This window comes from Pleurodeles waltl, chromosome 8 (assembly GCF_031143425.1).
Source record: "Pleurodeles waltl isolate 20211129_DDA chromosome 8, aPleWal1.hap1.20221129, whole genome shotgun sequence".
Classification (NCBI taxonomy): domain Eukaryota; kingdom Metazoa; phylum Chordata; class Amphibia; order Caudata; family Salamandridae; genus Pleurodeles; species Pleurodeles waltl.
In genome coordinates this window covers 123,644,627-123,667,690 of record NC_090447.1, presented here as the reverse complement: position 1 = coordinate 123,667,690, position 23,064 = coordinate 123,644,627, and the positions used below count along the sequence as shown (strand labels likewise).

Sequence of the window (23,064 nt, the reverse complement as noted above, 5' to 3'; positions counted from 1 at the left end):
GGCACTGAAGAAGTTGAGGCCATACCTGTTTGGCACTCACTTCATTGTTCAGACAGACCACAAACCTCTACTTTGGCTAAAACAAATGAAAGGTGAAAACCCTAAATTGTTGAGGTGGTCCATATCTCTACAGGGAATGGACTATACAGTGGAACATAGACCTGGGAGTACCCACTCCAATGCAGATGGACTCTCCAGATATTTCCACTTAGACAATGAAGACTCATCAGGGCATGGCTAGTCTTATTGTCCTTCGTTTGGGGGGAGGGAGGTTGTGTAGGAAAGTACCATCTTGCCTGGCATGTTACCCCCATATTTCACTGTATATATGTTGTTTTAGTTGTATGTGTCACTGGGACCCTGCCAGCCAGGGCCCCAGTGCTCATAAGTGTGCCCTGTATGTGTTACCTGTGTTATGACTAACTGTCTCACTGAGGCTCTGCTATCCAGAACCTCAGTGGTTATGCTCTCTCATTTCTTTCCAAATTGTCACTAACAGGCTAGTGACCAATTTCACCAATTTACATTGGCATACTGGAACACCCTTATAATTCCCTAGTATATGGTACTGAGGTACCCAGGGTATTGGGGTTCCAGGAGATCCCTATGGGCTGCAGCATTTCTTGTGCCACCCATAGGGAGATCTGACAATTCTTACACAGGCCTGCAAGTGCAGCCTGAGTGAAATAACGTCCACGTTATTTCACAGCCATTTACCACTGCACTTAAGTAACTTATAAGTCACCTATATGTCTAACCTTTACCTGGTAAAGGTTGGGTGCTAAGTTACTTAGTGTGTGGGCACCCTGGCACTAGCCAAGGTGCCCCCACATTGTTCAGGGCAAATTCCCCGGACTTTGTAAGTGCGGGGACACCATTACCCGCGTGCACTATACATATGTCACGACATATGTATAGCGTCACAATGGTAACTCCGAACATGGCCATGTAACATGTCTAAGATCATGGAATTGTCACCCCAATGCCATTCTGGCATTGGAGAGACAATTCCATGATCCCCCGAGTCTATAGCCCAGACCCGGGTACTGCCAAACTACCTTTCCCGGGGTTTCACTGCAGCTGCTGCTGCTGCCAACCCCTCAGTCAGGTTTCTGCCCTCCTGGGGTCCAGCCAGGCTGGGCCCAGGAAGGCAGAACAAAGGACTTCCTCAGAGAGAGGGTGTTACACCCTCTCCCTTTGGAAAAAGGTGTCAGGGCTGGGGAGGAGTAGCCTCCCCCAGCCTCTGGAAATGCTTTGATGGGCACAGATGGTGCCCATCTCTGCATAAGCCAGTCTGCACCGGTTCAGGGATCCCTCAGCCCTGCTCTGGCGCGAAACTGGACAAAGGAAAGGGGAGTGACCACTCCCCTGACCTGCACCTCCCCTGGGAGGTGCCCAGAGCTCCTCCAGTGTGCTCCAGACCTCTGCCATCTTGGAAACAGAGGTGCTGCTGGCACACTGGACTGCTCTGAGTGGCCAGTGCCAGCAGGTGACGTCAGAGACTCCTTCTGATAGGCTCCTTCAGGTGTCGCTAGCCTATCCTCTCTCCTAAGTAGCCAAACCTCCTTTTCTGGCTATTTAGGGTCTCTGCTTTGGGGAATTCCTTAGATAACAAATGCAAGAGCTCATCAGAGTTCCTCTGCATCTCTCTCTTCACCTTCTGCCAAGGAATCGACTGCTGACCGCGCTGGAAGCCTGCAAAACTGTAACAAAGTAGGAAAGACGACTACTGCGACCTTGTAACGCTGATCCTGCCGCCTTCTCGACTGTTTTCCTGGTGGTGCATGCTGTGGGGGTAGTCTGCCTCCTCTCTGCACTAGAAGCTCCGAAGAAATCTCCCGTGGGTTAACGGAATCTTCCCCCTGCAACCGCAGGCACCAAAGAACTGTATCACTGGTCCTCTGGGTCTCCTCTCAGCACGACGAGCGAGGTCCCTTGAACTCAGCAACTCTGTCCAAGTGACTCCCACAGTCCAGTGACTCTTCAGTCCAAGTTTGGTGGAGGGAAGTCCTTGCCTCCCCACGCTAGACTGCATTGCTGGGAACCGCGTGTTTTGCAGCTGCTCCGGCTCCTGTGCACTCTTCCAGGATTTTCTTTGTGCACAGCCAAGCCTGGGTACCCGGCACTCTAACCTGCAGTGCACGACCTCCTGAGTTGTCCTCCGGCGTCGTGGGACCCTCCTTTGTGACTTCGGGTGAGCTCTGGTTCACTCCACTTCGTACTGCCTGTTCCGGCACTTCTGCGGGTGCTGCTTGCTTCTGAGTGGGCTCTTTGTCTTGCTGGACGCCCCCTCTGTCTCCTCACGCAATTGGTGACATCCTGGTCCCTCCTGGGCCACAGCAGCATCCAAAAACCCTAACTGTGACCCTTGCAGCTAGCAAGGCTTGTTTGCGGTCTTTCTGCACGGAAACACCTCTGCACGACTCTTCACGACGTGGGACATCCATCCTCCAAAGGGGAAGTTTCTAGCCCTTGTCGTTCTTGCAGAATCCACAGCTTCTACCATCCGGTGGCAGCTTCTTTGCACCCACAGCTGGCATTTCCTGGGCATCTGCCCACTCCCGACTTGATCGTGACTCTTGGACTTGGTCCCCTTGTTCCACAGGTACTCTCGTCAGGAAATCCATTGTTGTTGCATTGCTGGTGTTGGTCTTCCTTGCAGAATTCCCCTATCACGACTTCTGTGCTCTTTGGGGAACTTAGGTGCACTTTGCACCCACTTTTCAGGGTCTTGGGGTGGGTTATTTTTCTAACCCTCACTGTTTTCTTACAGTCCCAGCGACCCTCTACAAGGTCCCATAGGTTTGGGGTCCATTTGTGGTTCGCATTCCACTTCTAGAGTATATGGTTTGTGTTGCTCCTATCCCTATGTGCCCCCATTGCATTCTATTGTGACTATACATTGTCTGCACTGTTTTCTATTGCTATTACTGCATATTTTGGTATTGTGTACATATATCTTGTGTATATTTGCTATCCTCATACTGAGGGTACTCACTGAGATACTTTGGCATATTGTCATAAAAATAAAGTACCTTTATTTTTAGTATATCTGTGTATTGTGTTTTCTTATGATATTGTGCAGGTGACACTAGTGGAACTGTAGGAGCTTCACTCGTCTCCTAGTTCAGCCTAAACTGCTCTGCTAAGCTACCTTTTCTATCAGCCTAAGCTGCTAGACACCCCTCTACACTAATAAGGGATACCTGGGCCTGGTGCAAGGTGTAAGTACTTCTTGGTACCCACTACAAGCCAGTCCAGCCTCCTACACTAACTGTGCAAATTTAAAAAGAAAATGTGTTTTTGTTTCCCTATAAAAGCAGCGTGTATTTTCATGTGCACAGTGGTTGCCAAAATAAAATCTGATTTATTATATGCCCAGTCCGTTATTAAAAGATACATCTAGTTACCCTGCCTACAAAGTACCCTGTTTCGAAACGCCGGCACCGTATAAGAACGGTAACATAACTATTCGCTTCCTAGCGGTTGTCTGGGCGAATTTAAATGTCCGTTTTCTATGTCTAAGCGGAAGAGTGTAATTGGTGCGCTTCCGCTCATTGTCACTTCCGCCCACGTGCTGCTGGTGCGGGATCATTGTTGCGGCACATTGATTTTGAAGTGTCACCGCGCATGCGCTCATCGCTGATCAGACTTCTGATTCCAGCGCAGGCAATTTACCGGCGGCACAAGCCATGAGTCTCCTCAGCACGCTCGCTCCGCCCGGGGAAGGCGTCCGACAGCAACAACCCGACACAGTGGCCATCCTGGGGGGCAAAGGGCTCGGCACCGGCACACTGTACATCGCTGAGAGGTAGGGTCGAGATGCACATGCGTGGCAGGCTGAGCATCCTTTGCCAAGCTGGTACAGGCAGTGGTGGACAAGACATGGGGCCCTCCCCTCTCTAACACCTGCAGCCAGCGCCACCTACCTTGGGAGCTAAATAATTCTTTCTGTATTTATTTCAAATGCGTATTATCCATTTTAAAGGGAGGTGGTTACCAGAGGGGCGGGGTGTGCGCTGGGTTAGGTAGTTGCTGCTGTCATCTGCTGAAATGACCGCTTTATCTTAACGTTGAAAATAGGACACCCAGTGGTATAGTTTATTTTCTGTCTGTCCCCAGCTGTAAGGTGTAATTAACGAATAGCGAACACAAATGATCGAATGGATCAGTGCTTTAAATGGGCCGGTACTGTCCGGTACTGAGTACCGGCACTTTTTTATTTTGAGAAGGAGAGTACCGGCATTTCTCAAGAAAAACGTAATACTTTTAATAGGAGAGTACCGGCACTTCTCAGAAACTGCTCCCCCTAAAGCTCGGTCATATGTGATCATTGTGCCCATCTTCAAGAAGGGATATAAAGAGACTCCTCAATTACTGCCCCGTATTACTAATTAATTCTACAGCAATAATTGGTAGGATTTCATTACAGTAACGTCAAACCTGGGCCCATGAAACAATATTGTTTCTCAGTTGCAACTTGATTTTCGTTCTGGCCTCGGGACAAATGAGTAATGTTTCAACATCTGCCTCTTGATAAATAAATATCCAGTGGCTAAGGAAGGGATAATATATATTTATCCTTGATGGATCTCAGTTCAGTGATTGATTCTGTTAACAGATCCAAACTCTGGAACCTCATGACCGAACTTGGGGTTGACTAGCATTGTTAATTTTCTCAGGGAACTACATTCTGAAGTAACTACCAGTGTAAGGTTTGACGCAGGCAGGGGCGACAACCCAAGCTTTTAGCTTTGATAGAGCGGTATGTTAGGGCTGCGTCTTAACTCCTTTTCTTTTCTCCTTATAGCTCAAAGGTCTAGATAAACACCTGCTAATTCATAACACTGTCCGTGGGTAGGCGAGTGCTGTTTCCCGGCGTTGTGATATGCAGATGATGCAGTTCTTTAATCTAGGACTGCAAACGGCCTTCGGCGCTTGCTAGACCAGTTCTGCATTTTCATGGCCAGTAGCGATCTGACGGTCAATCAGGGCAGGACACATATTATGATCTACGTTTCCCAAAAAAAGAAAGTTATCATCTTCATTGCTGACAACAAGACAATTAGCACTGTCCCCTCATATCCTTGTTTGGGGATCTTGTTTGATGATAGACTTTGTTGGGGCCCACTGAAGATGGCCAAAGCTGTGGCCCTTGCAAGAAGCACAGAGGCTGTCTTTAGCTTTGCCTCCCGACTTGGAAGCAAAACCATGAGGAAGCCTGTGCCAGTTTATAATGCTAGATGTTGCTCTAATGTTATCAGTGAAACTGCATTCTGGGGTATAAGGGATTAACCATGGCGACAGACTGTGAGCTTGGTTTTATTAGACTTTTGGCCTTACCGAAAACCATCTCTTCCCATATTTGCCACTCAGAAGTGGGTCTGGATTACATCAATAACTTAATCAAACTACAACCGCTCTTATTGTGGCTAACGATGGGGACTATGAAGGAGGCTTCTTTTAATCTGTCTTGCTTTGATCTTGTTCCAACCTGCACCAAAGCTCATCAATCAGGGGAGATGACCAGATTAATGCTGGAGTCTGCTGTGTAGCTGCAACATCTGTCTAGGTTTTCCAACGGCACATCAACATTCTTGGAACTTGAGGCTTTCTGACACCCCATATAAAACTCCATATGTTCCTTCAGAAACTTTTCATAGTGTTTGGGATCATTATAGAGGTAGGGCCCTAGTTAAGTAATATAATCAGCGTGTGAATTTCATTTTCAGAGTTTATTCTTCCTATCTAGGAAGTTTCGAGCTTCTCCAGTGTGCGTAGTCCTTTAAATGTATATACAGTAACTGTGGTATATTATTGTGTACACTTCTTGTATGGTGGGGGGAGAATTAATCCCAGGTATTCCATACAAGTTAGAGTTCATTTAAAACTATTATTATTAACACCCCTTCTATTGTTATCTTTGGTGCCCTACTATCATCCTTTTGGATTATTTATAATAATTGTAAATCCCAATATGGCTTGAAACCTCTGTATTCCCTCTGCAAGGGCTGGTAAATAAGTGGATGGGTTAGTCAAAAAGCAAAGGACATTGTTCACAATAAAAGCCACTTTTACTTGACCACTTTTTTGTATCTAACCCTTATATCTTATCGTTAGCCATTACTTTCTGTAAAAAGGGCTCCATTGACAAAGCAAATATTAACGTGGTAAGCGACTTCCGTCACTCGTTCCCTTGGTAAAGTTGATAGAGCTTGAGAATTTGGATCTTATCTTTAATTTTGTGGATGGGCTAGACAAAGTAGCTAGTATGAATGAGCATATTTTGGGTTCCAGCCCTGTATATTTTCTGAGGATAGCAGTCCTATCAAGCGTCGTCTCTGTATCCAGCGACGGAAGGAGTGGGTGAGTGTTGTCCTTGGTAGCTTTATTTATGACAGTGACTACTAACCTGGTATTATTGCATGATTATCAGTTCTTAATGAAAGCAGCCTGAGCTGGTAATATAATTAATCTGAGTTTTGAGGATCTTAATGAATACCTTCTTGTCTCTATAGAAAAGGGCTAATGGCCTAAATGACCCACATAACTATGCGTCTCTCTTCAGCTTCTGGGTTAAAAGTGAAATTGATTCTCTCGTAGTTGGTAATATTGAACCCAACTTCGAAAAGGAGTTTACCATTTTTGTTAAAGGCAGGGTTCTTGTGTCAATAAGTGCTCTGCAAAATGAATTTGGAACTCCGCCTGGGCATTATTATTTGGGAGCAATTTAATTACGTGTTGCAACTTCTCTTTGGAAATGGGATTGTCCAGTTCCCATATTGTGCCTTGAGAAATGGCTTGATACTTTATTTCAAATGTTTGTCTCATGAAATAGGGTTACCTGGTTCAGCTCTGTAAAGTTTGGTGTTGAAATTAACAAACACTTGCATGACTCCCCATTTAGATATTTGGGTTATTCCATCCTTATTCCTGATAGATTATATAATTTCTAATTCCTGCCAGTTTTATCTTGTTCCAAGCTAAGAGTTTGTCAGCTTTGTCCTTATTTCATTGTATGTTTGTTGGGTGTCTAACAGCTTATGAGCGCCTTCTTTAGTTAATAATGCTTCTTACCCTTAGTTTTTCTCAATTCAATTCTCGATGCATCTTTCTTAAACTGTGTGATTTGTGTTCCTTGTCTGGTCTAGAGACTTCAGCCTTCTTGACCGTGCAAGTTTTGTAAAAGCTCTTGTGTATTCAGCTCCCCTCTTAGTTTGACCAGTACTGTGTCCCATCTTGTAGGTAGACCCCTATTTCGTTCTGCTGTAATTTTTAAGGCTTCTCTAATATTTGTCTGGAGCATGGGATCACTGAAAGCCAACACATTCTTTCTCCAGCTATGAGATAAAATGGGTGCTAGTGGGGTTTTATTGAAAATGTTTCTGGTGCACGATCAGACATAATATGTGTTCCCGTAATCATTCCTGTGAGTGTCTAGTATCTAACTCATAATTAGGACAAAATCTATGCAGGACTAGGATTTGTGGACTCTAGAATTAAAGGTGTAATTTCTCACTCCCCAGTGTATTTACTTTGCCATGTATTGATTGGATTTATTTTTTCCATACTCATTTTTGAAGTGGATATGTGACCACTTAATGCTATGATTCAGAGGATCTATCAAGTGCACGGTCAAGCGCCATATTGAAGTCCCCACTAACAATGAGATCCTTTCCTAATAAAGCTGCTATTGAGTTGACTGGCTCCCAGTCCACAAGTATGCAGTCTTCAAACTCCTCACCCTCGCATATAAAGCCCTGCACAGTCAAAGCTCTACTTATCTAAACTGCTACATTAGCTTCCACACCAGAAACCTCAGTTTGGACATCTGAAGAGTCGAAGCCGGTAGGCATGCACACTCATACCTGGCCCCAAAACCTTGAACGACCTCCCCCTGCACATCAGAATTGTCAGCTTAGTCCTTAATTTCTACAAAACGCTTTCCATAGGCCCCAGCGAGGGCTGCATCACCTCTCTTCAGGAGGTAGGATACCCTCCTGTGTGATATGTGCGATTTACAAAATTAATATTAAAGCCTCAGGTTGTGCTGGACTTTTTTGGCACGTATTTTTGAGAAGATAACATGTCACCTTGGGTAGAGATACATATGTCAAACATATATTAGTGACTTCTAGCTACTAGCACGATGATTCATATAAATTATTATATAATTTTTCTATCAGATTTTTTGACTACTACATCAAAAAGAACATTACAAACCTATAACCAATCTGACCAGAAGATTTGGCTGCTTAGACTAGAGCATCATTGAATAGTACCACTGGGAACGGCCCTGAGGAAGGTTGTCGATAATATTCTAAAACACCGAAACGCGCGTAGGCCTTCGGTCCCTACGGTACCATTTGGATATAACTATATCAACATTGTTTCCTTTTTGTGTATCAGACTATCAATGTTAATACATCAAAACAATTTATATTTCTACATTCTTTTTATTATTTAAATTGTTTTAGCTTCATTATGTCATTCTGATTAGCTTTTTGATGTGTTGTTTCACTTGTAAATGAGACATGTTTATTTATCTGTTTAGTCCAGTGTGCATGTGGTATGTTTGATTTAGGCGCTTTGTATGTTTTTTCTATTTTTCTTGATTTAGTATATATTTTTCATGATTGTGTTATTGTTGAACAATAAAGTATTTGTATTTATAAAATGAGGTTACATCAATGATGTAGTAGGATTACTTTATCTGTGACCAAGCACCTAAGTATAGTAGCCTGATATCATGAGCATATAACTGGTCAGTAATATATAGTTAGTATCATTCCAACCCATAGTGTTGGTACGTGAAGATGATTGTATCTTCATGCTTATTTGAGTAGCTCTATTAGTAGTTTTTCTCTATATTGATTATTTCCCTGCTAGAGCTACGATTATTAGTTCAGGGAATCCCCTTATTACTATTTTCCTGTGCTGGACTTTCCAACCCATTGTCTTTTGTATTCCTGTTTTTCATTTTCCTCTTCACTTTCCACATTCTCTGGCGTATTCCGAGTTTGTTAGCCTAGTTCTGCATTTGCTCACAAGTGATCAGTACTCCGTTACTTCTTATGTTCGTAGAGCCTCCTCATCTTGGGTCTAGCAAATGCAGTCTTGCACGTTAGCACCGGGAACAGCAAGCCGATAGCAGGAGCTCAGTAAGGACACGTCTACATGGCTCCTCTATGTAGCAATGCTACTCTTCTTTCACTCCGAATATGTGATCTAACAACATCTGAAGGAACACCTTCAAATCTTTGTGCTTGCTATCCTCTTTCAGATTTCACCTTTAATTCTGCTTGCATTTATCTTTAGACATTCACATTTCTTATGATATTCTCAAATTTGCTATAGGCAGTCTGTAATCAGTGCTGATGTGTGTGTGTGTGTGTGTATCCCCATTATTAGCTCGTCACCACTGAATATTCGGACCCATTCAGTCAAGTACCTTTTTTGTGTGTCCATTTATAGGCACTAAATGTTTTTTCTTTTTCTTGTTTTGCATTTTTTAAATGGGATTTCCACTCTTCTTGACATTTTGCAAGGCAAAATTTAAAGTGTATTTTGGACAGTGTGGCTTTTGTTCTTGCGCTGCTATTTATCCTATATGCTTGGGTGATTCCGTGGCTCGCGCCACTTAATTGTTCCTTTTTACTTCAGAATGCCTGGTTCCCTTTTGTTAAAGAAAGACAGTTGCACTCATAGGTAACATTTAGTGACATAAAAATTTGAGAAGGCTAGATAGCCTCATGCACCTGATGTAAGATGATAAATTCACACTCCTAACCATAAAGGTACTTCAAGAAAATGTGCATTTATAATTTACACCAACCTACAGGCTTATACACAATTACAGAAGATAATCATAAAAAAACAAATACATAAGTGCATAGTGCCCCCAAGGCAACAGAACCACAAAGAGTGTAGTTAACCTATTATACATTATTATAGAATTATGTTTGTTACAAGTAACAAACAACCACATAAGGTTAACACAAATAGCCCATCAGCCTCCAAGTGACACCAAAATGTCTGTCTGTTTGTTACACTTTGTTAACAACGGTTTGACCTGAAAGAATAGATGGCTGGGACTCATCAGGACCTAATGATAAAAGGGGACCATCTGAAACCGTGAACAATAAAAACAAATTAGTGATGATCAAACGGTGGTAGAGCACGAACAGGCATTGGAATTGGGTGTAAAGGAATGCCTTTATCCAGATAATAATGAAAGAAAATGCCAAGTATAACACTCCCTCGCAAGCAGATAGAATGAATTTCCTCGGGTGGGGGAATATCTGAAAAATATAAAGTAATTACAGGGCACCAAACAACTCTCAAAATAAAGAGAGTAATTACAGGCCACCAACTCTAAAGTCTCTAATAGCCCACAGGAATCAAAATCCACTTACCCGGAGTAGAAAGAAGTATCGGCGTGGACCGCAAGTTTTCTAGACCCCAAAGGAGAATGCTTCCCTCAATGTTAGGCAATGCTGCCGCCAACCATCACTGAATTCTGTAACAGTGTGCATGCTCATCAGGAAGCAGCAGAAAAAGCTGCATGAAAACGAGGCCTGGATAATAACATGACCCTGACGCGTAAAAAAACCATGGAATAAGACCATGTATCACAGTTCCTAACACAATGTAACCAACTCTTGTGAGCCTCAACGTTATGGTAATCACATTGTTTTCTAGATAGATTATAACATCTGGTTCACTTTGTAATTCTGTACAGAATATATGGCTAAAAAGTCATACTGTATTTCACCAGGTGACCAAGAAAAACAGTAGATTCAACTATGTCGATTAGCAAGTATTGCAAGTAGCCAAAAGAAGGCTATATACCAGTGCTTTAAATGGGCCGGTACTCTCCGGTACTGAGTACCAGCACTTTTTTATTTTGAGAGGGAGAGTACCGGCATATCTCAGGAAAAACGTAATACTTTTAATTGGAGAGTACCGGCACTTCTCAGAAACAAGCAGGTACTCTATTACAGAGTACCTGCACTTCTATTTTTCCATTTAAAGCACTGCTATATACATACTTACACAGGCTATCTTTAATAGTCATAATTTAGAAGAATCAAACCACTCTACTTCAGCTAAATTATCTACATACAGGTGTTCAAAATGTGTTCCCTCCAAAGCAAGGGAATAACAAGCCTGTATACTGACAGCTAACCTTAAAAATTATGCTGAAGGAAGTCAACCGTTAATTTCCTGCGTACCCATGGTTCGTCATCTGAGTTCCATAACGTGAGCTCTTGCCCACACTTACCCAAGTGTTAAGTGCCATACTGGGCAGCTAACACTCTGAAACATTATTGCTTTCGTACGTGGTAGTATCTATTGTCTGTATATCCATGCTTATCACTCTATAAATCCTATTCTGGCCCACACTTGCCAGACTCAGAGTTTTGGACTTCGTGTAGAGCAGGTATACTCTCAAGTAATATCTTTTATGTAACCAAATGTATTCACCTATTCCTCAAATCGTCTTAACACATTCCCCTTGCTTTGTGACCATTGCCAAAAAATGGAACTCCTGAATATTATTGTGTACTTGTAAAAGTAAGTGTATTACTCCATGTTACGCCATACTAAACAACCAAAAACATTACTTTCTGATATGCTGTGCACCAAGACGAGGGTAGACAGACCAATATCCAAACTATTTTGACCAACACAGTATGCTGTATTGGAGAAAAATGTGTGTGCTCTCGTGCCATTTGTGGAGCTATATATTGCAGAATATGTGTCAGCTTTCATATAAGTGTGAAAAAAGGTTCAAACATGCTGAAATAAATATCAGTCATTTTTACAAACTTAAGTGACCACATTAACAGACGTGTGTCTGCTCTCCTATAACAAGAAGTGCCACATTGAAAAGCTTTGTTTGTCTGCTCTCCTATAACTCTAAATTTATTTTGACGGTGAGCTACTTGTTAATGAGAACCTGTAAATATTCATGGCTGTCTAAAGTGGATCATATTAACCACTATGACTAACCGATAATGTAATCAGTCACTAAGGATGTTAAAATCAATATTCCCCATCATAAATTAACTGAATATTATATGCACTGAAACATTAAAAAAAATATCTGAAATCTTTTGCAAGAAGTAGTGGAAATATTGAAACTACTCTTCTTTGTTCAGCTCTTTTTCAAATTTGAGTGCTTCTTCTCAAGCCATTTTTTGTATTGGAAGTCTCTGAAAAAGGTTTTAAAACAGCTGCAAAACCCATGAAGAGTTTATGCGCCAGCCAGCCTGTGTACCACTTCCTATTCTCTTGCATTGCTGAGAGTTGGTATCTGCCTTGCATGCACATTACGCCAGTGCAATGCAGGAACATGATAAGCTGCTGTCCACTGCCAAAATAGGTCCTGCTCCATCATCATATGTAATATCTTCAGTCATTTGTGGCTTTTTAAGCAATAGCACATTGTATTCTGAGACTTGTAGTTTTACATAGACTGGCGGCTGAAATGCCAGAACTCGTTGAAAGCCCATGGCACTTAACTCACTCACCACACAAGCAACAGTGGTGAAGGATTGTGGTAAAAATGTGGCTGTTTTATGTAGTGTGATTGTGTTTGAGTTGGAGTTTTGGGATATCTAAGTTTATATGAACTGTTCTGAAATCTTGACGAAGGCCATGCTATATGGTATGGTTTATATATTTATCATTTGCTCTTCTTTCTCCATATGCAAACCTGTTAATTATGCATATTTCTTTCAGCCGCCTGTCCTGGTTAAATAGCTCTGGTTTGGGATTTGCACTGGATTATCCCTCAATTAGTTTACATGCTGTGTCCAGGGATACAAATGCCTACCCACAGGAACATCTCTACGTAATGGTGAATGCCAAACTTGGAGGTATTGTAAAAGTAATATGTCAGGTCATTTTATTCCCTGTTTCCTTATATTTGCTGGTATGACCACACTTATGCTTAAAAATGTAATCTAAACTGCCACAAACATTATCATATAAAGGCTGAACTCCCAAAAATGTGCTCAATGAAAAGCTAGGCTGTTTGTTTATGAAATCAGCATATCTTTGTGAAAACATCCTCTTGTAAAACTGAAATGAACACCTGTGCATTATACATTTTTTGGTGCCCTTTGCTCATCTTCCACCAGATAAAGGACCGGGAGCTCAGTAAATGCTACATTAAACACCTCGGGCATGCCATCCTCTCCCAGATCTTTGCTCCTGTAAGTCTTTTGAATAGACCCCAGACAGCCTGCTCTGTGGTATGGGTTGCTAATAAAGTCCTTCCATTCATTTGATGAAGAAAGACAGTATGCAGCAACTCATTTATGTGCATGGTGTCTGCGCTTGTCTCCTAGTTATAGACGTGATTAAAGAAAGTTACATTTCTTAAAAAAAAAAAAAAAAAAAAAAAATACAGTTCTGATAGATACTTTTACCTGCAGATTACTTGCCTCGTTAATAAGCTGGGCGGCACCAGACCGGTATGGAAAACTTTTCTTCAAAGCTCCACCCACACGGTAGTTGGCACTGGCTTTGTTCAACGCCGAAAGAATGTTCAAGTGATATCACAACCCTATAAAGTGCCCCTTTTTGCTGTGCCTTTGTTATTATTCACATGGTTTTGGAGCTCGATTCTCCACAAGAAAATGTTCTTTCAGAAGTGCAACAAATTCCCCCCTCTGGCAAGTGCTGATTACCAAGCCTCCACGAAATCTATGGTGCTTTGGACTACTCCAGTTTTTGTGAGTTGTACTGCACCATGCACACAAAGGCCATTTAGGAGTGAGAAGCTAAGCTTTTTATGGCTGGGGCCAAGTAAAGTAGAGACGGGTGCAGGTCTAAGCCCTGCTGTAGTTCTCCGATGTCTTCTGAGTTGAGATCCTTTTGCCAAGAGCATAAGAAGAAGGGAAGGCACAGGAGCAAACAGTAGCAAGGTAAGCCACCCAAGCCCTTCTCTGACCACCTCTTCAGAGCCAGAGTTAACTGAGACTTTCCTACCTCAGGTGTTGGCACTGCTGGTGCAGATACTACCTGCACCTCTTCTATCACACTACATGGACTTTCTGACATCTGGAACTGATCCAGAACCTTACCTCAAAGCCTCGTCTGAAGTATTCAGGCATGCTATGGCGCCCTCCGGAGGACCTTCAGGCTCAGTGGGACCAGTGGAGATGCCGCAAGAGTTTTTGCCAGCAGGCCTTCCATCAGTGCCATTTGCCCCCTTTTTAGGTCGAGCATAGCAAGCGCTGCTCTTCTTGACATATAATCTTTTCTGTGGGCCTTAATCACACTCATCACTTTCATTGGTTCCTGGGCATGCCTTTTAAAAATCCCATGGTGTCGTTGGTAAATGCTGTACGTTTGTCCCACCTTGAGGCTGCTTTGTTACCGCTTTGGAGACTGACCCTGTTAAATGGGTTATTGCACAATCAGCCACGTACCTTAGTGTGGCGCACTATTTTTCTCTTTTGCCTCGTACTTCGTGCTGCGTGGCCATATGTTGTTTCTTCCTTGTTTTCGGCCATTTTGCTGTTTCTTTGCAATGTCTTTTTTTATTTATTAAATTTTGTGCAGGTTTATGCAATGTAGCGTGAACTCGACACAAAGGTATTGAAGTGCTTTATTTTGCAGGTTTATGTAGCGCAAACTCGATACAAAGGTATTACAGCACTTTACATGAGCACTGGTTACATTACGCAAGAACACATTCATTTTTGGTAGTAAGGGGAGATTAAGTGATTTGCCCAGAATCACAGGATGTTGAGCCAGCTCAGAGACTTGAACCGCCAGGTCCAAAATTGACAGTTCTGGCCCTTACATCACACCCTCTCTCCTAGGGTTCTTTGTCTGCTGTGTGTTGGGGCAGTCTGGGGACAACTTTTTTTTTTTTTTTAATATAGCGTTTGATAATACATGTCCTGCCATTTCATAGCACTGCAAAGCAGTTGTCATTCCTAACATTCACTATAATTTATTTGCATGGACCTTGCAGAGATGAAGAGGTGAAAAAGGTATGTAAGGATTGTAATCTGTGACATTCTCGTTCCGTCAAGACCTCTGCAGTGGATGCATTAACCAACTATCTTGAGTAGAGCTTAACACTAGGCAATAGCACATGCTCTTGATAACCTCCAGAGGGTCACCAACCAAGCACATAGGTTGGTTCTAAGCAAAAAGATGGCGAAAGGTGTTGTCTCCAAAATAGTGGAAAAGGAGTTGTAGCTCGACCCAAGCACTTCACGGGCTCAAGCTTGATAGCAAATAACATCTAGCCTTTAGATGTAAATTGGGCCTCTTCAAATAGCGTTCAGTTAATAAAGAGGCAGCCATTTTCATAACCCTGTAGCCCAAAGAAGCTAACACAAGAGTGCCACAGTGAAAGGAGCAGCGTATCATAGGGCTTAAAAGTGGAGCAAACTCCATCACTTCACCGGTGTCTTGGTTTTGAGGACAGTCCCCTCAATGCTAGTGCAACCTTTCAGATGCCACTTCCGGAAATGCTGTCTGAAACATCATTAGAATAGCACTGCTTCCTGTTTGAAGAGGCACCCCCTTGAATACCCCCCACAGTCACTGTCAGAGGCGCAGAGCGCTTCCCCATCACTCTCTGGACTCCTGTGTATAATATCACCTCCAGTCTTCAGGAATGAGGCAAACACACTCCCAAGTTGGCAGCCTTGTGTTTTATCTCCTGCAGCAACAGGCATAGGAGGGTTGCTCCAAACCCAAACACATTGTTATTTACAATACCAATAGCTCTAACTCTCACATATGTGAGACCTTTTGTATTGCAAATGCGTGTTTGTTCCTTCCAGTGGTGGTGGTGTTTATTTTTATGTTGTCCTTGATGCCGATCAGTCATGCCAGGGCCATCTCTGCTTGAAATGCCACAGATGCCAGATTCCCCCCCACACCACCACCATCTTCTTCTTTTTCTTCTTTTTCTTCTTTTTCGATATTTTGTATGCGTTATGGTTTTACCATTCCATGATGTCCACTCTGTGTAGATGCAATGCATCTGCACAGTACCCACTATTCCAAGGTAGCACAGAGTGGGAAATCTTTTAATATAATTGTGCATTCTTTTACAATACTTGACTATCTAAATGAGTGGTAACCATTGAATGGTGAAATTGTACACAATATGATTCTAATTGGCTGTCCAATTTGGAAGCAATGCCCATGAATCAGATAATGCGGCACCCTACATAAGTTAATGACGGCCTGCAAATGAGTAGGCTGGTACCACTGTCTTCCGCTAGCCTTTCCTCTAATTTTAATAATATTTTTTTTACAGAAATTATTATAACAGCCCTCCGCTGAATTATGTCATATCTAGAAAGCTTAAAAGACATCATCAAACATTCATTCTACAGTGTTAATTGTTGTTGATTGTGTAGCTGTGGGAATGGGTAAAGAGAAGCATACTTTTCTCCTCACTGAAGGGCCCTTATATATAAATTAATGAACAGTGGAAAAGTAAAGATTTGACCCACTAGTCCGGTACTGAAGTGCACAATATAAATATAAAAAATATATATATTTTTTTTTTTTGTGGATGTGCACACGCGATCATGAAAATGCTGTCACTCACAATGTAATAGAGCCAATGGCTGAAATGAGCTGACCCATTGTCTCATGCTGTATGTTGCTATGAGTAGAAGCAAATATGAAATGCCACCAAGGGAGCCATTCTTAAAGCCGCTGGACGAAAGATGAAATTTGTGGTACTTTATAATGAAGAAAGAGAATTAATTTTCTCAAGACACTCCAACCATATGAAGTTTTACATTTTGAGCCATTTGTTAACTCACTCTATATCCTGGCCTTTCGCAGCCAAATACGGGTTTACCTTTGTATCACAGGCAGAAACAGTCAATTTTCTACCATTTTGAGAATATGATTGATTGGCACCAAAAAGGAAATTCAGTTTTAATGTTAACTCATTTGCTGAAGAAACTACCAGAGTGATGGCACCTTTCTGGCTTCTGAAATCTGAGTTTGAAGTCTGAGATCAATAATGTAGTTAAAAACATAACCTTTTTTCATCTAAAATAAAAAAGAACCTTATATGTACTGTAGACAAATTTGGATTTGTAGTAAAGGGAGTGTCCGATGCACTATGCAGGTGCCCTTTCTCTGAACAACTGGAATGTCAAAGTACTGGATTGCACAAACATGGCCAGTAGGTTGTCTTCTATAATCCATTCATTTTCTGCTCCAGTGCAGTTTTAAAATAGAGTCCTTATTCCATAAATGGTTTACAGAATTGACCCATATATATGAAATCCAATTACCACAAGCCTTTCTCTACAAGAAGACTAAGATTTGGTGATGGTAAGTTGATAGTTCCCCATTGACTGGGGCAGCTGATTCTTGGTTTATGAACCCCATATTTGGAGCTGCTTGCCTTGGCATGTAAGATAACCAGTCACTGCTACCCTTTAGGAAGTGGTTACAGACATAGCTGTTTTCACTTGGTATTGGTGATTCATGCTATTTAACTAGTAATCATGTTTTTTTAGCTTTTCTGATCATAGTTTTATTTCACTGAACTTTTTCTCTGTGTTTTGTGGAATCCTATTAATGTTTACAGTCATCTACTTTCTATGTTCTGTACATTTAAAGTGTATTATGGCTTATGTTATGGTTTCAGTCTCACTATTTTACATTATTGACTTGGCTTTACTTAAAGACCAGAATTGCTAGTAAGAATATTCAGTCAGCTGCCTCATTTAAGATTCAGCCACCAGCTTATTATTGATTAGCATGAATGTTGATGGGTCAATCCCCAAGTCTTTTAATGGGTCCTTGAAAATGTCTGGACTGACCATTTACCTCAGATCTCTCTGTGATATTGAACCAAGCGAGAAAGCCGTCTGAATTCTAAATAACTATGATTTAATAGCTTTCTTTCTTTCAGTACTACTTTGAGATGAGTCTTAGACACCGAGACCACATGTAAGGAAGATAGGTAAATAGTAGTAATTATGTTGAAGTTTGCTGTGTTGAGGGGTCATGGCCACGCAAGATGGGTGTCAGGACGTGTCTTTGAGCAGCTCCTCGTGAGCCTCCCACAATATCCTTCAAAATCATGCCATGTACTGTAGATATTCGGTATTTTTGCTGCAGACTGATGGAAGGGGTGCCTGCTACAATCCCTGGCAGTTTTTCGCCCAGCTCTACAGGCCTTGGTGACGGTGATTGAGCCCGAGGTAGGCCTGCTGGCTGGGTAAGGTTAAGGTGGGCTCATGATGAGGTGGCATGGGCCATGCCTGCGTCCTGGGCGAGACTGAGATGCTCAGCGGGGGCAACTCCTGACTTAGGGCAGATGCTGCACTGGGGTGCAGCCATTCCTGACCACCTCCTCACATGTGTTGAGCAGGGGTGTCTCAGAGGCAAAGTGGCCCCGGGGTAGTGATCGACCTGACTGAGTCTGTGGTGCAGAATTGCTTTGCTACGGGGTAGTCTCTGTGGCCCTGTTAACCAGCCCACTCAAGGCTGGCGGTGAGGGGTGAAGGGTGGGAGGCTTGGGGGCACAGAACAGGGGAGAGCTGGCACAGAGTGCCTCCCTGGGTACTGCTAAGAGGAGGCTGATGGCTGTGTGGAAGCATGGGGGCCCTCCCCTTCTAACATCCCTCCCAATTCCCCTCCCCCAGCCGCCGCAGTTTGAGCAAGTGCTGGAACTCAGGGGCTAGCCCAGAGTGATCGTGGTCCCAAATGACTGGAATCTGGGGGCTGGCCAGATTGCAACTGAATGGAGTGGGAGCAAGGCTGGAACTTTGTGGGGGAAGCTCCCCTATACCCCTGGCAGAGACTAGTGGGCTGTTGGAGCCTGGCTCACTGCATTTGCTGTACGGTTGAGATGGGAATCGGGGAGGGTGTTGGGGGAAGGGGCAGGGGACTGCAAGGGGGGAGGGGCATCCCTGGCTAGCTTTCTTTCCTGAGAAATCCAGAGAGGGGATGGATGGATGGGCTGCACCCAGGGCACGCACATGTCTGTCAGCGTGGCATAGGAGGAGCACTGGACAGTGTTGTGGGATATGGCAACTGCTGTGAGATCTGGCAGCGGTTGAAGCCAGCTAGTCAAGTGTATTTGTGTGCGACTGTGGTGTCCCTGTAGGCGCATTCCATATAGGGAAAGGAAAACCGACGGGTCCCATGCAGGGGAAAATATACAACCCAGGTGCCAGCTTCACAGAGGCAGCCTCGACAGGGGGGTACTCAGTTATCCTGCACAGGAATCTTCCTTGGAAGAGCCGTCCTGAACGGACATCCTAGCAGTTGTTCAGGGCTTCTGTGTGGCATTAAAGAGAAAAATTGAGACGGTGTCCATTGAGGTACACCTCATCTGCGCAGGCCTACGGAAACTGTTAGACAAGTTTAATGTTGCGGAGGGGTCCATTGCAGAGCTTCAATTGGAGGTGGCCTCACATAAAAAGCAGGTGGCCACTGTTCAGTCAAAACCAGGGGTTTTGGAGGCGTGGGCTGAGGATGCGGAGAGGACATGCCGCAGTAATGTCCGCCTACTGCGTTTGCCTTAGCTTTCCATCGAGCTTCCCTCCGAATGCTTTCTTGAGCGCTGGATCCAGTATATGCTGAAACCAAGCAATTTGTCAGCATTATTTACCATTGAGAGAGCACACAGGGCAACCACACACAACTCCGGGCACTGCTGCGTGCTGTCCTAGCACAAGTCCTGAATTATAAAGATAGAACCTGGACTCTCTGCGCACCCAAGAAACTCAGAATGCCCCTTATGAAAATCATAAGATCTCCATATATTCGGACTACAGTCAAAGTGCAGGAGAATCAGAAACCCTTCCTGGAGGTTAAGAGAAAGTTGAAAAGCATGTGAGTGAAGTACATGCTCTTGTATCCAGCCATACTGCATGTGATCTCGGGGGGGCAGGTCTCACTTCTTTGACTTGCCGGAGGATGTCAGGAGGTAGTTGGAGGTGTGGGACAAGGTCCCGAGGGACAAAGTGGGCTCCTGGAGGAATGGGGCTCGCAACAAGGTGGGGCTGCCCAGTCAAAACTGAATGGTGCAAGGGAATCTTGAGCAGAAGACTGGTCGTGGGACATGGAGGCCAGGAGTCCTCGATGGTTGTAATCCAGGGAGATGGCACTGGACTCCTCTGCTGCTAGGCTGGAGACAGCAGGGGAATTACCTGGCCTGAAGATGGATGTGACGATGAGTGACACTACTGCCCGCCCAGGGTAGCCTGTGTTGCATCCCTTTTGGGGACGGGGGGGCTTTGGGACAGAGTGGACTAACCAGGGGTGCAGAATGAGGTAGGTTTACATTATTCCTTAGAATCCACATTGGTCCGTTTACTTATATGACCTTGGTACTGGCTCTAAACCACTGCACAGGGGCTCAGAGGAGTCCTTATCACATAGTGTTATAGGCCATGTTTGAGGAGGGTGGGTTTAGGCTGTGGGTTCTGTCTGCATCAGCCAAATGGTTTGTTGTTGATGTGTTTGTCCAGGGTTTGAGTAGTTGGGCAGTTCTTGATGTTTCAGCCTCCAGTTTTTAAGGGCTTTTGGTTTGTAGTTTCAGTGCATGTGCTGGTCCAAGGAGCTTAGTTTTTTATGGGGAGGGTCGGGAGGGCATGTTCCGCAAGAGGTTGGCCAGTCTGGGCCAGGGAGGTGGACAGGCACCTCCAATTGCAACTTGGAATGTTTGGGGATTGAGGGACTACACTAAGCGGTACAAGGTTGATTTGTGTCTTAAGACACAGTCAGATCCAGATTGCCTGTCTGCAGGAAACGGATCTGATGAACATGGAGGCTCAGAAGCTGGTGAAGTGGAGGGGACAAATTTACTCTGTCACCCCCAGCCCAAAAGGACCAGGTCACAATGTGGATTGCACCTGGGGTGCAGTTTCATCATACCTACAGTGAAGCAGATATAGAGGGGCACAACCTGTTGCTTCAGGCCACGTTAGATGGCAAAGATATCACCATTTTAAACACGCCCCCAATGTAGATGATTGGAAGTTTTATGGAGCGGTGGAAGAACTGCTTGAAGGCAGTGTAGGTTCCCTGATAATCTGGGCGGGATATTTTAATTGTGTCCTGGTTGGGGACAAGGATCTGAACCCACCGAAACAGTGTGCAAAACCTCTTATGTCTGGGTCACTCAATAGCTATGCAAAATTTGTGGTTCCTGAATGGGCGGCTCTCACTGTACCCACAGACACAAGAATACAGGACTTTCATTGACACATAACACATATAGTTGCCTAGAGAGCCTTCTTGTGGCTGGGATTGGTCCTGAGCAGCTGCGGGCAGTTGTCCTCAAGGGGCGGTTCCTTACTGACCATGCACCGGTGCTGCTCCGCCTCAATGAGGAGAGGGTGTGCGCCCTATTAGGCGGTGGCATATATGCACAGAGTTCCTGAATGATGCGGTCTGTAAAGAGGCACTGGTGGATGTGCTCAATTAATATTTAGCAAATAATTGGGGCTCCACTGCTAGTAGGTTCACTGTGTGGGAGGCCCTGAAGGCGGTACTGAGAGCGATCTGCATTGGGACCGCCTGTAGTGTTAGGAGACAAATGGAGACAGACATCAGGGTTCAGAAGCAGCGATGAGCTATTCACCACAAAGGGGAGGCGGGCTCCTTGGATGTGCGTAGGGAGGTTATGTGGACTCTGCGAACCTTACATGCCCTATGGGATATCCTAGACAAATATACCCTTAAGACTTATGGGCAGTGTTTACATAAAGAGGGGAGAAATCAGGAGGCTTCTATCCTGGATATTTAAATATGAACAGAAGGCCCTATCTATACTTCAAACTCGGGGGGGGGGGGATTGTATAGGAATTGGTGCTTAATGATCATCGCCATGATGGTTTATTTCCCGTGGTGCCTGTATGTGGTACAGAATTTGTTGTACACACTCGGTCCAGGAGTATTTTAGAGGTTGAATAGGTTGTTGATCTCAGTATGGGTGGGGAAGTGAAGTGGGGTTGCCTTATCAGTCCTTCAGAGAGACACAGAGACAGGGGTCTGACTCTCCCCAATATGCAGCTTTATTATTTTGCAGCGCATATGCAACACGCTGCCTTGTGGCTAGCAGAATCTGACAACTGGGGGAAAAAAAAAAGATTCTTTCATGGCATGATCGGGGGCACGCTTTCTGATGGGAGGGGGCCACTCAGATTTAGATTCCGTAACTACTGAGGCACACAGCTGCAATACAGGAAACAGTGATGTAGGAAGCTGGCTATCTATTTAGTGTACTGAATGTAAGGGGACACTATGCAGATAGTCCACACGACCCTTATTGGTTTACAGGGGTTAAAAGATAATCCCAGATTCTTTCTTTGTGATAGTGTGGGTGAGCAGTTAAGGTGAATTAGAGGGCTGCGCTACGCATTTGTTGAACACACAGGGCCAATAAATGAGAGACACACTAAAGAAAAAAACTAAAGACCAGTTTCAGAACTATACAGTTCCTTTCATAGAATGTTTCGACACCAGAAAAACTTCACAAGATGGTAAGTATTGTTGCAGTTTATCAATTTTTGCGAGTAAGTAACAATTCACTCAAATGCACTTTTACCTGGTAAAGGGACTTCTTTGGGTAAAGTACTTTTACTGCATAGGGATCCTTGCAGTCGGTTCTCAGGAGATGGGGGGAGGTGCCCCTTGGGTCTTAGGGTGCTAGGGGGACAACGTCACAAAAAACACCAGTTCAGATTTACCTGCCCTGGGTCATCCGGGTGCAGAGATGCTGAATGGATTGGGTGTCTTGCGCACTGCACGGGTAGCTTAGAGTGGGGTCATGTAGAAACAGGCTGCAGAGGGGGTGCTTAGGGACAAATCTGGGAGCTCAAAACGGGTGGGGGGTGGAGCTCAGTTGGTGGGGGTCCTGGGAGCAAGGGAATACCGTTGGTTGTCATGAACGCGGTCCGTGAAGCTCAGGTACACCGGATTTTGGTTGTCGGTTGTTCCTGCTTCAAGGCACCCACAATTCTTGGCTAAACCTCCAAAGAGGGGACAAAAACAGGGCAACCGGTCCACTCTCGATGAAGGCATCTGCAATGCTGG

The 23,064-nt window shown here is 44.1% G+C and overlaps 1 protein-coding gene across 1 annotated transcript in view; it reads left to right on the top strand.

Moving 5' to 3' along the window:
• The first annotated feature begins 3,582 nt into the window (after positions 1–3,582).
• The window catches only part of CLNS1A (chloride nucleotide-sensitive channel 1A), a 70,859-nt gene continuing 51,377 nt past the window's right edge, over positions 3,583–23,064 (top strand). The window contains exons 1-2 of the mRNA XM_069203918.1: positions 3,583–3,811; positions 12,748–12,884. Of these exons, the coding sequence (XP_069060019.1) occupies positions 3,693–3,811; positions 12,748–12,884 (256 nt within the window). The 5' untranslated portion in view covers positions 3,583–3,692. The remainder of the gene's footprint in view (positions 3,812–12,747; positions 12,885–23,064) is intronic.